This window comes from Jaculus jaculus, chromosome 4 (genome assembly GCF_020740685.1).
Source record: "Jaculus jaculus isolate mJacJac1 chromosome 4, mJacJac1.mat.Y.cur, whole genome shotgun sequence".
In the NCBI taxonomy this organism is placed as follows: domain Eukaryota; kingdom Metazoa; phylum Chordata; class Mammalia; order Rodentia; family Dipodidae; genus Jaculus; species Jaculus jaculus.
Genome location: NC_059105.1, coordinates 72,901,729 through 72,914,996, shown reverse-complemented (window position 1 = coordinate 72,914,996; position 13,268 = coordinate 72,901,729). Strand labels below are relative to the sequence as shown.

Genomic DNA, 13,268 nt, shown 5'->3' with positions numbered 1-13,268 from the left:
TTGAATGTTTCTTTGCTATGCCCAATGCCATCTTTTGCAGTGTGAATATTTATTCTGTGCCATTATGGGTTTTTTGAGGTTATTTTTTGGTATTATGGCTCAGTTAAAAGATCTTGGACTATGGGGATGTATGAACATCATTGGGATTGATAAAAACTATGGGGACTTTTAAAATCAGACTGAATGTATTATATTTTATATCATGTATGGGTATCAGTTTATGGGGGCCAGGGGCGGAATGTGGTGGTTTGATACAGGTATCCCCCATAAACTTAAGTGTTCTGAATTCTAGGTTCCTAGCTGATGGATATTTGGGAATTAATGCCTCCTGGAGGGAGTGTATTGTTGGGGGCGGGCTTATGGGCTTTATAGCCAGTTTCCCCTTGCCAGTGTTTGGCACACCCTCCTGTTGCTGTGGTCCACCTTATGTTGGCCAGGGGTTGATGTCCACCCTCTGCTCATGCCATTGTTTTCCCCTGTCATCATAGAGCTTCCCCTCGAGCCTTTAAGTCAAAATAAATCTCTTTTTCCCAGAAGCTGCTCTTTGTTGGGTGATTTCTACCAGCAATGCGAACCGGACTGCAACAGTACCTATTATATATCAAGAAATACTGGGACCAAATGAAGACTAATGAAATATTTGATCATAATCTTTTCTAAAACATGAGCTACACTGCTCAGAAATAGCTGAAAATTTTCTTCAGCTATGATAAATTTAGTTTAGGCAAATGCTTAGAGCAAAAACTTTAATAAAATCAAACCAAATCCTACATAATAAAAATCTAGACACAGAAATGAATGTCTTGGTAGACTCCAAGTCCAAATACTGTCTAACTTGGTTCCACTTTTACTGTCAAAATAAAGCGTTCACCTTTAAAATAACGTTAATAACTATACCAGTGTATAATGCACTTTTGAGTCCATGCGAAAAGTAAGACTTTCATTAGTATACAAATTGATGTATCCTAAAGTATTGGCTTTACTTGTGTTTACTAAATTAAAATAGGCACAAAATGTTCTAGGCTGTTTATTTGCTGCGAATGAGAAAACTATCTGAACATGTATTTAAAATATCACATCTGAGGATATTAGAGCATACTATGGGACTTAAGGGCAGAGTGTATTATATTCTGAAAGGAGCTGAAGGGAAAGTTCAAGAGGTTAACTAAGACCCGAAACAAGAAAGAAAACTTGAATTTGGGTGTAGGTCAAAAGACAGAAATAAGAAACTATGAGGAACATTCAATTAGGAAATAATCTTTTCACATTGGGTCATCTAGAAAATGAATCTGGAGAAGTATACAGAGCCTAAATCTTAATAGGCATTGTTTCATACATATGGAATTTTAGCTAAATTCCACCATACAAAAGTAAAAAGAATTTTCAAGAAGGTAAGTTTGCAAAATAGTATTACAAATAAACAGTTCTTCATGCTATGGATGAAACACTGATACATGTCACAAATATTAGAAAATAACCATGTAAATACTAACATGAGAAAGTTAGAAAAGCAATTTGCATAAATAAAAATACATCTCTTGTAGTAATTTTATCTCTTTTCAAAAACATAATTGTGGAGGCTTGAGAAATGGCTTATTTATTAAGGTGCTTGCCTGCAGGGCAAAAGGACCCAGATTTAACTCCCAATATCCATATAAAGCCATATGCACAAGGTGGCATATGAATCTGGATATCATTTGCAGTGGCTAGAGGCTCTGACACACCCATCCTCTCCTCTTTCTCTCTCTTCCTCTCTCCTCTCTCTTCTCTTTCACTTTCTCTCTCCCTCTCAAATTATTAAATGAATAAAGTTTTTAAAAACCACAACTGTGGGCTGGAGAGATTGCATAGTGGTTAAGGTGCTTGCCTTTGAAGCCTAAGAACCCAGTTTCTATTCCCCAATATCTACCTAAGCTAGATGCAAAAGGTAATGTATGCATCTGGACTTCATTTGCAGTGGTTGGAAGCCCTGGCATTCTTGCTCGCTCTCTCTCTCTCTCTCTCTCTCAAATAAATAAAATATTTTTAAAAACACAACTGCACTACTTGATTTACTTAGAGATTTTTAAACATTGTGCATAAAATATACTACATTGTTCTATCATTTTAATGATACGTACACACACACACAAACATACCACAATTTATCTAGTTACAATCAAAATAAGCAGAATGTGTGTGTGTGTGTGTGTGTGTGTGTGTGTGTGTGTGTGTGTTAAAAAATAATATTCTCTCATGCACAATACATGATTGTGATTGGATGGCAGCTCTGCCACAAAACTAATATTTCACCTGTAATAATTCAAGCAATTGAAAGGAAGGAAAGGAAGGAGAAAAGAAAGGAAGGAAAGGAGAAAGAAATGGAGGGAGGGAGAGGGCAAAAGAGAGGGAGGAAGGGGGGAAAAGAATATTATCTCAACTACAGAATCTTTCAGAATATAGAGTGTTATTTTTATCTAATGTCTTTTAATGTTGACTATCCTATTTTGATAATAATTCATGTTTTATGGTAATGAAGCTTCACATTGAAGAAAAACCCAGATCTTCATAGTAATGATAATTATATCAGTTTTAGAAACAGAGGTACACATAATTAGCTATTAAATTCTCAGAAACTGGAATTCACTTTTGGTAACAGTGATATTTTTATAACTGGGGCATTATTTAATATAAAAATCAGAAAAAATATAACTAGAACTTTATTTGTATTTAAGAAATTACTACTTCACAAATGGTAATCATTATCTCAGAACATTTTGACTAAGTATTTATTACCTAGAAATGTTCTTTATACATAACAAATGAGTTACCATGACAGGCTTCAATAAGGCAGTGAGTTCTTGCCTCACTCAGGTCTAAATACACAAATTCCTGATTAAAAGAATTAACCTGTAAACTTCATTTCTTAAGCGAAAAAGAGACAAAGAATAATATACATTTATTGATATGTATCATCTGTGTCATCTATCATATATCTATATCTATCGATCATCTATCTGTATCATTAATCTATCTTTAATATTCCCTTGAAAAAGTACATCTCTCCTATGTATTATGCATGTATGTTATAAATTTGGTAAAGTTACCCAATCCTAGTAAATTTAAGAATCTCATATTAAAAAGCAGGTATACAGACAGTCTTTTCAAATAAGTATGGTGTTATATCTATCTCAATATGTTCATTCTTTACTAAATGTATTGCCATTTCAAAATTCATTTAGTAACCTTACCTACCAAACATCATAAGCTTAGCAACACAGTATACCCTAGCCAAGAGAGAAGGTAGGTTTTTTTCCTTAGGAATGTGTATTTGGTCAGCACTGAGGCTGTTTCTGCCTAGAATTAACACATATTATACTATGAAGGGAAATACCATCATTCAAACCTGGAGTGTGATTTCTATTGAAACTGAATCACTTTAGCAATATTGAATAACTGAAAATTCATAAGTAAAACCATTGTATTGACTCTAAATAAGAGATCACATAATCACAGAAAAACACACCTGCAGTGCATATTTGGGCATTTAGTGATTGTGACTTATTTTTCTTCTGTTCTTGAATTCTTCTCCCCAGAAAGTTAGTGAGTTGATTACACTTGGTTTGTGTTTTGGAAAGGAGGGCAAGATAGTATTTTTAAATTGTAGTGCAAATTCTCTATATTCTTACCTGATGATAAAGTGCTTCTGGGTAATCCTGGGTCATTAATCGAAATAGGGCAAGTAAGGCCCAGCCAAAATTGTCAAAATTTGTGAAGCCATGGTCTGGATTTGTGCCATCTTTTACACAGACATATCCTTCAGGACACTGGCTGAAGGAGACAGGAAAGGGAAGGTCTTAGTAATGATAATTAAACACACTCTAGGTCAAATTGAAGATGATGTGGGTTGATTATACACAAATGCCTAATTAAATGAATTAACCTGTAAACTTAATTTCTTAAGAGAAAAAAGAGAAAAGAATATACATCTATATATCCATATCATCTGTGTCATCTATCATATATCTCTATCTATCTATCTATACCACCGATCTATCTCTAATCTTTCCTTGAACAGGTACATCTCTCCTATGTATGAGGTAATTAATCTTTTCTCCAAAACTATAGCCAAAACACTAAGCATGACCTATGATCTAGAGTTCAAGTTACTACATGAACAGTGTTATAATGGGCCCATAAAAGTGGTTTTTGCAAGGCTTTTTTGCATGTATGTAATGTGATGTGTTGTGTGAGCTATGCACATGGTGGGCAGGGCCACAGGGGATCTTTGGATGTCCTCTCTTGGTCTCCACTTGTTCTCATTTGAGCCAGAGTCTCTTATTAAACCTGGGCTTCCTGTTTTTATGTTTTTTTTTTTTTTTTTTTTTTTTTTTTTTTTAGAGCCCTGGAGATATTCTGGTCTTTGCTTCAGGAATTTGTGTATTTAGATCTGAGTGAGGCAAGAACTCACTGCCTTATTAAACTGAGGTTAAAGGTGTGGGTAGCTATTCCCAACTGTCTATGTAGGTCTTGGAGATTAACCTGAGTGATCTCTGAGGTCTCCTCAGGCTTTCATGTTTGCACAATAAGTGCCCTTACCTGTTGAGCTCTCTCTCTAGTCCCCACAAAGTGTTTTTGTAAGCACTGATTAATCCATTTGTTCAACAAAATGGTATATATTTAAAAGCAACAAAATGTATACCTCGTTGAATGGCTAAATAGGAGTATATCTCACATATCTAGATATTTATGATTTTGTGGTGAGAACACAAGATATGTTATTTTGCCAATTTCAAGAATATAGTGTATTGTTACTAATTTTAATTTTACTCCTCAAAATTGAATCACAAGGACTAAAGATATGTCTCATGGTAGAATACTTATCTAACATGGCTAAGTCTCTAGGAGTGACCCTCAGAACAGCAAAAATAAAATGTAAATAAATGAAATATAATATAATATAATATAATATAATATAATATAATATAAATGACACAGTAAAACTATAACTGTCAAAAATAGCATTGATTTAAAAAATACATTATTTTAATAGCTTTTAATTTTCAAATGATTTCATTTCAGCTACCTCAGTTCCCATTACTTAAGTGTGAGCAAATGTGTTTTACAGCAATAACTTAAAAGCAGTTCCTGCGCTTAGGGGGAAAGAACAAATTACATGTTTATTTCCTTTCCTTCTAGGGAGTTCTGAAACTTTTATCTATAGAGGGACATGAGTCATGGGCTTATAGTAGTATTCCAACAGAACACATTTCCTTCTATCTATATCTCCATAAAGTTCACTCCCACATTATTCCAGGATTGATCATGTCATATATCTTAGACATATAAGGAAACAAGGAGCAATTTTTAAAAGACACTTGTGAATTGAGGTTTGCTTAACTCTTAAACTACTGATTCTCAGCAAATTACTGCTTTTTTATTAATCTATTAAGTTTAGGAAATAGTTTCCTCTGCTGCAAACTATGATGTAACAGGTGAAACCTGGCATGACTTTTTCTTCTTGCCTTAAAATATAACAATGTGGGCTGGAGAGATGGCTTAGCAGCTAAGCACTTGCCTGTGAAGCCTAAGGACCCCGGTTCGAGGCTCGGTTCCCCAGGTCCCACATTAGCCAGATGCACAAGGGGGTGCACGCGTCTGGAGTTCGTTTGCAGAGGCTGGAAGCCCTGGCATGCCCATTCTCTCTCTCTCCCTCTATCTGTCTTTCTCTCTGTGTCTGTTGCTCTCAAATAAATAAATAAATAATTTTTTAAAATCCAGTATAAAATATGACAATGTGTTCTGAATAATCATAGCCGCATATATTTAAAGTACATCAATGGTTATTATTGTGTTGGTATGAATTAGGTGTCCCTCATAAACTCATGTGTTTTGAATACATGATCCCCAGCTGAGAGCAATTTGGAAATTGGATCCTTACTGGAGGAGGAATGTCGTTTTGTTGGGGGTGAATTTATGGGTGTTTATAATCTTCCCCTTGACAGTATTTGGCACACTCTCCTGATGCTGTTTTTCACCTGACGTTGGCCAGGAGGTGATGTCCGCCCTCTGCCAATGCCACATTTTCCCTTATCTCCATGGAGCTTTCACTGGAGTCTGTAAGCCAAAAGAAACTCTTGCCCACAACAAGCTGTTTTTGATAGGATGCTTTGTTCTAGCAATGTGCTGAGTAAGTAAAGATATACCTATTTAAATAAGATAAGCAAGTACAGTGAATCCTCCCAGGTGAATTTAATCAATGGTGCCAGAACCCTAGGGAAAAACAAAAACAAACAAACAAAAAAAAAAACCAAAAAACCACCCTTTTCATGGATGTCGCATTATCTCAATTAAACAAAGCAACAAATAGCAATCACTAAGTCCTTTATAGTTGATCAGAGCCTTATTTTCATTTTTTAATTATTCTATTGGAAATTGCAAGGCAGCAATACTGATAGTTTTTATCTCACTGTATAATGGATTTATTAATAGTTTCATTTATTTACTTATTTGCAAGCAGAGAAAGAGAGACAAAGAGATAGAATGGATATGCCAGGGCCTCCAGCCTCTGCAAACCAACTCTAGATGCATGTGCCACTTTGTGCATCTGGCTTTATGTGGGTACTGGGGATTCTAACACAGGTCATTAAGCTCTTCAGGCAAGCTCCTTCACTACTAAGCCATCACTCCAGCCCCTTATTGTTTTTAAGAGGACATGATTGCATCAATATAAACTAAAATTATATAAGAAACAAGGCATAGAATAAAGGAAATATAACATATTGCTGAAACATTTCTCTTCTTTAAAATCTTCCAACCAACTAACAGATTCTTCTCTCTTTTTGGTAATCCTCCTTAGTGCTAGGACTCATGGGAAACAAAAGCTCAGATCCTTGCTGAAGTTTCAGCTCTGAAATTTTTGTGCTTCCTAGCCTCAAAGCAATCCTTTTAGTGGTTTTCTATTCCTTTTCTGTAACACTGAGTTATACTATTCCAGACTGCACAGTTCTTTCTGCTATGATCCAAATTCAAACATTTGCATTCTAACTCCCATAGACAGTAGAACTTTTGGTTAAGGATTTGATCAGAGTGAGGCCTCATGTTGGTGGTGATTGTCCTTATCGAAGAATCCCAATTTTCTCTATGAGGACACAGAAACAGAGCACCATCTATGAACCAAAAGACCAAATATCACCAGACAACAAATTAGCTAGCTCCTGGACCCAACCTTTCAAACCTGCCTGACTGAGAAGTAAATTTCTCTTGTTATTAAGCCTCACAGTGTAGCAGTTCTTGTTTTAAATCTCTAAAGACTAAAACAACTTCTCAGCATGGACCTGAATACAAATGAGATCATATAATCCACCAAGACTAACAGTGAAAGGAATAATCATTCAATTGGCACCAGTCTAACTTCGTAGAAGAAAGTACACTACTTACCCAGCATCTGTTCTGTTGCCACAAAGAAGAGCGTATCTTTCTCCATCCAAGTAGTAAAAATTTTCTCTTTCTGTAAAATAGGGGGAAAAAAAAATGATGGTTGGTAGTTGATGGTGAGTCATGAAGTCTAATTATATCTCCACAGAACATGATCTCCATAGTAGAAAAAAAAAGTGGCAAACAGCACGTTTACCTGTCCACAACCTGTACATATGCCACAGGCTTTTGGGAATGAGGATTCCTCAGTACTGTGGGACTGAAACGCTCAGCAAGGCAGATAAATACACTTCAAAATAGGAATCCAGGAAGATGGATGAAACAGCTAGACATGATAGTGTCTTTGCAGGAAAAAAAAAAAAAAAAAACCAACTTCCAATACTTCTTTGATTTCCAAGGTTTATTCCTAATAATTTGCATGGACAAGAGACCATTGGTTTAACTTATGGTTGTCCTGGTAGTAGATGATTCTTTTGTACTGAGCAGCCAATGACAGCTATTTGTTGATTTTAGCTACAACAACTGTTAAAAAATAAAAATCATGGCCCACAACCTACCAGACGTCTGATGCCAATAAATGTAAGCAGGATATAAATTATATATATACAGATATCAGGTACTATGGCTGAGAGCATGCTTAACTAGGAACATAGCTTTTTAGAGTCTACATTCAACTCATAGAGACTAAAAACAATGATGTATGTGTGTGTATATCTATAAATCACTTCATGTTCTCTCAACTAATATCATTTTAATCGAATCTCAACTAAAATCACTTTATTTAATTACCCCAAATAATTTTAGAATAATTGTATAGTCATAATGATTAACTACCACTGATCAAGTATTTTGAGTGGCAATCAAAATCCAAATGAGGGGCTAGGAAGATTGCTTAGTGGTTAAGGCACTCCTATACCTATATAAAGCCAGATGTACAAGGTTGTGCATGCATCTGGAGTTTGTTTGCAGTGTCTAGAGGCCCTTGTACACCCATTTATTCTCTCTCTCTCCTTGAAAATACATAAATAAAATTTTAAAATCCAAATGAAATTTTATATTAGTCCCAAGTGTTCTTATTCTGAATATAGCAAGTTCATTTAAAAACAGTTTTATATTGTTTCAGTAATAATTTTTTAAATATTTTATTTATCTGCATGGAAAGAAAGAGAGAAAGAGAGAGAGAGAGAGAGAGAGAGAGAGAGAGAGAGAGAAAATGGACACACCAGGGCCTCTAGTCACTGCAAACAAACTCCAAATATATGCACCACCTTTTGCATTTGACTGTATGTGGTTACTGAGGAATCCAATCCAGATCATTAGGCTTTGCAGGAAAGAGAGCCAGCTTCTTCTGCCATTGTGGAATTTCCTCTGGATCTGTAAACTTTAAATAAATACCTTCTTCCTCCCATAAACTGTCTGGTCTGAAAGTTCATCCTAGCAACGTGAGGCTGTCGGCTACAGTGACTCTTACCTGAAATGTAATACAGGTGCATGGTTCTGTTGTGGAAGGTTTCATTTCCATTTTCCTGGGGCCATCGCAAACACTTGTGCTTCAGGTTGCCCATGAAGAGCCCCATCCCGAGTAGAGAAAATGTGCCCAGAAAAAACAAAGCTAGGAATATGGCACCCATGAGTCTCTTCAAGCACTGGGTGAGAGTCCTTACCACAGACGTCAGACCTGGCAGAGAAAGATGTGTTTATTAAAAATATTTTATTTACTTACTTACTTATTTATTTATTAGAGTGTGAGAGAAAGAGGCACAGAGAGAGAGAAAAAGAGAGAGGGAGAGGGAGCGAAAGAGGAGGGACAGAGAAAATTTGTATGCCAGAGCCTGTAGTCACTGCAAAAAAAAAAAAAAAACAAAAACTAGAGGCATGTGGCCCCTTGTGCATCTGGCTTATGTTGGTCCTGAGGAATCAAACTTGGGTGCTTAGGCTTTGCAGGCAAGCGCCTTAATTGCTAAGCCATCTCTCCAGTCCAAGGGTGTGATTTTAATTAAAAACTAAATCTTACTAAAGCTGCAGTTGAGGCCAAGGTCTCCCAGGACAAATGCTGGTTCCATTGAAAAGCATCTGTCAATCTAATTCCCATTACCTGGGTCCAACAGAGTCAGACTTCAAGGTTCTCTATTACTGCTACTTTACAACACTGGATGAAATGGTTCAGACACAATTTTAAATTAAGGTTTGTCCTTACTATTTTAACAGATTTCTTCCCTGTTTACCAACCAACAGGACTGATTAGATAAGCACACACAGTTATAACTCAAAATAGATTAAAACTTGTCATTGATGGTGTGAAATTTCCTAATTCTACTTTATTCTTGAAAATATAAAAAATGATGCTGGAGCTCTTACAATAAAAGTTGGAACAAAAATTAATGATCAGTAGTGTTAATAGAGTTATGATGCTGTAAATTGTATTCATATCAAAATTCTTCATTGAAAACTTGAGCTTTAAAGGTGGACCTTTTTCTCTTAATTGACACATGCTAAATTCTAAGATAAAGTGAAGAAAAATAATAATAAAAATGTACCTCTTACATGGAACTATTATTTGTTATACAAGCTGCCCCCTTCAATTTCTTGTTCTCTTTCCTTCTTTGTTGGTCTCTGTGTATGTTAAGTTGTTAAATGCTGAATGTAGCAGTTTGCTAGTAAGTGTAATAACTCTCTTATGTTGATCAGATTCTCAACATTTCTATGACTGTTTAATTATTCTTATCATGGAGCTAAACCCACTTGATTTGTTACTTTGATAATTAAAATCTATTCTCTAATTTATACTTCATTTTGAGAAAGTTTCTTGTCATATTGTTTAGGTTAGCCTTAAACTCCAGAATTTGATTCCATCATCAGCACCCAAAGTGTCTGAGAAGACATGGCCCTCTAATGCCTTTGGTTTTGGTAAGCATTTTATTTTTTCTCCTTTAAAAGTTTTTAATTGTTTGACTAAAATAAACTATATATATATGTGCATATATATATACATATATATATATATGTATGTATACATACATATACATATATATATAATTTTATTATATATTATTACATTTATTATATATTATATTTATTATATCTTATTATGTATTATAGAAATTTTAAATAAAAATAAATAAATTATATATGACATATTTAATATATAATGTTAATATGTAATGTTTAATGTTGATAATATATATTATACTATGTTAATGTTAACAAAAGTATATAGCATTTTATTTTATTGTTTTAATTTTTTTTATTAATTAGTTTTGTATTCAGCAAATACAGTCAGTTTGGTACCATTAGTAGGCTCATCCGTGACCTACCCCCTCCCAGCTGTCCCCCCCCCCTTGTTGAGGTATATGGGTCGTGCATTGTAGAATTATCCCACAGTTATTGGTACGATAAATGTCTCTGCATATCATGACCCAACATTTGGCTCTGAAAGATTTAATTTCAAATCAAAGCCAGTTCAGATATTTAGTTGCTATAATACGATTTAAAAAATTTATTTTATTTTATTTTATTGTGGGGGGAGAGAGAGAGAGAGAGAGAAGCAGAGAGAGAGAGAAATGGGCACTACAGGGCCTTTCAGGCACTGTGAACGAACTCCAGATGCATGCGCCCCTTGTGCACATGTGAGACATTGCATGCTTGTGTCACTTGTGTTTGGCTATAGGTGGGACCTGGAGGTTCAAACAAGTGTTCCTAGACTTCGCAGGCAAGCACCTTAACCGCTATGCCATTTCTCCAGCCCTGTAATAGTTTTAAAGATAAGGTCCTTTAGACATTAATGAAGGCTGAGTTTGAAACATGAGAATAAGTTTTCAAGTTTGCAACATACTGGTTTTGATTAATGGAAATATTATGGACTAGTTTTTTCTATTTTCATTTCTTTGAATATTTATGGCTTGTTTTCATTTTTTAATTTGCCTGGGGGCTATCTTCAGTGGGGTTATGGTAATCACTGTGGGGTCATGAAGGCTTCAGTCAGTTCCTGTGTTAGCGCCCCAGACCATGGTCTAGGTATTCCTGTCCACTCCACGACTCTTACAATCTGTCTTCCCCCTGTTGGGCAATGTTCCTTGAGCCATGGCAAATCTATTGGCAGGCTGATTTAGTTTTGTTTTTTTGATATCCATATTTGGTTTCTTATTTAATCCTTTCTAAATAAACTAAATATATTTCTTTAGTATTTTCAGTAAAATAAACTGCCTTGGGAGCTTGTCAAATTTTAGCAGTTATTTTAAACCAACATATAAATCTCTACAGAAAAATATGATTGATCATTATGGGTATAATTCAAAGGTAAAGCACATGTTCAGAATATCCAGGTCCTAGATTCAGTACTCAAGACTGAAAAAAAAGAAAACAAAACAAAAAAACCCCTAACCCAGTATGAACTCTACTTCTACCATATACAATAGGAGAGTAATTAACTAGCTCCCTCACATCTCCCTATCCTATCTCTCATTTTTATTAGGAATTTTAATAAATCATAACTTAAAATTATTTTGCATGTGGTCAAGACATAATCTGTTCTTATGTATAGGACAGTAACATTCAAATTCTCAGAAAGTCCTCTCAAAAAGGTAAATTAATTTTTGGTCTGCTTCAGTGCTGAGGTGTGGGGGCCTCTATTCAAAGAAGAGATGGACTAAACTTGGTTGAATATTCCTGATAAAAGATGCCTAAGATAAGACAACAGAGTATTACTGTCCAAGGGGTATATACAGTGGCTGATCCACTGCTAACTCATCTGAGTTCATTTAGATTTTAATGAAATATAAAAGGTTCTTATAAAAGTGGCACCTATTTTAGTTTTCTTAAACTCAAAAAAATGCATCTGTATTTCAAGAAAAAGAGTGGAGCAGTGCTAAGCCATATGAGTTCATTTAGATTTAAATGAAAATTACCAGTATTTTATTATGCTAGATATTTCAGTTTTCTAAAGCACAGATACATGCATTTCTAGTTCAAGAATGGCCTCCAATTTATATCATTCTCAGTCAGCTCCACAACTAACAACAGTAACTTATAATTTATTTTCTGTTCAAATTGTGTCTAACTTTGGCTTCAATATCATGTTGATCATTTAAATTTTCAGATATTTTTGGTATTATCTGGAAATAATGCACATGTAAGTTTCAATACTCATATAGCTGTGGATATTTTCAGTTAATATCACATATAATGATAGATAGATGTACAATCTTAGTGTCACAGCCTGTTCACACTTTCCAAAGTTCTGAAACTTTTCTGCTTATAACAGGGAAGTCTCAGGGTCATTTTTATAAGATACATTCCTCTGCCCCATTAATTGTAAAATTTTGATAGTATTTGCTTTCTTTAATACTTTATAAAAGTTTATAATTTCCAAAGTGTATCCATTATTTTTTCTACTACAAGAAAAGGCTTTTCCATTTTTTAAAATATATTTGTTACTTGACAGAAGGAGAGAATAAGAATGAATGAATATGGCACACCAGGACATCTGGCTACGTGCAAATGAACTCCAGACACATGTGCCACTTTTTATATCTGGCTTTATCAGGGTAGTCGGGAATTGAACATGGGCCAGCAGACTTTGCAAGCAAGTGCCTATAAGTGCTTAACTTTTTCCCTAATCCATTTTCTTTTTCAGTTTTGAAGGCTTCCTCAAGATAAGAAGTTTAAAAACAAATTTTAACACAGTTTTGGACAATTTTTCTTTTACATTTGTATTGACTTCTTTTTCAGAATCACCAGTTATCCATAAAATGAAATTTAAATTTTCTGTCTCTTATTAATCTACCTCATTTTCAGTGAATACAGAACTTTTCTAGTTTTCCTTTATGCAAAACACTGATAGTGTTTTATGCACT

General features: G+C 34.7%; 1 protein-coding gene across 1 annotated transcript in view; it reads right to left on the bottom strand.

The window, feature by feature from the left end:
• The window catches only part of Scn7a (sodium voltage-gated channel alpha subunit 7), an 83,949-nt gene that overhangs the window by 39,134 nt on the left and 31,547 nt on the right, over positions 1-13,268 (bottom strand). Inside the window, exons 7-9 of the mRNA XM_004651922.2 lie at positions 8,888-9,094; positions 7,420-7,489; positions 3,669-3,810 (exon numbers count right to left, since the gene is read on the bottom strand). Coding sequence (XP_004651979.2) covers positions 3,669-3,810; positions 7,420-7,489; positions 8,888-9,094 — 419 coding nt within the window. The remainder of the gene's footprint in view (positions 1-3,668; positions 3,811-7,419; positions 7,490-8,887; positions 9,095-13,268) is intronic.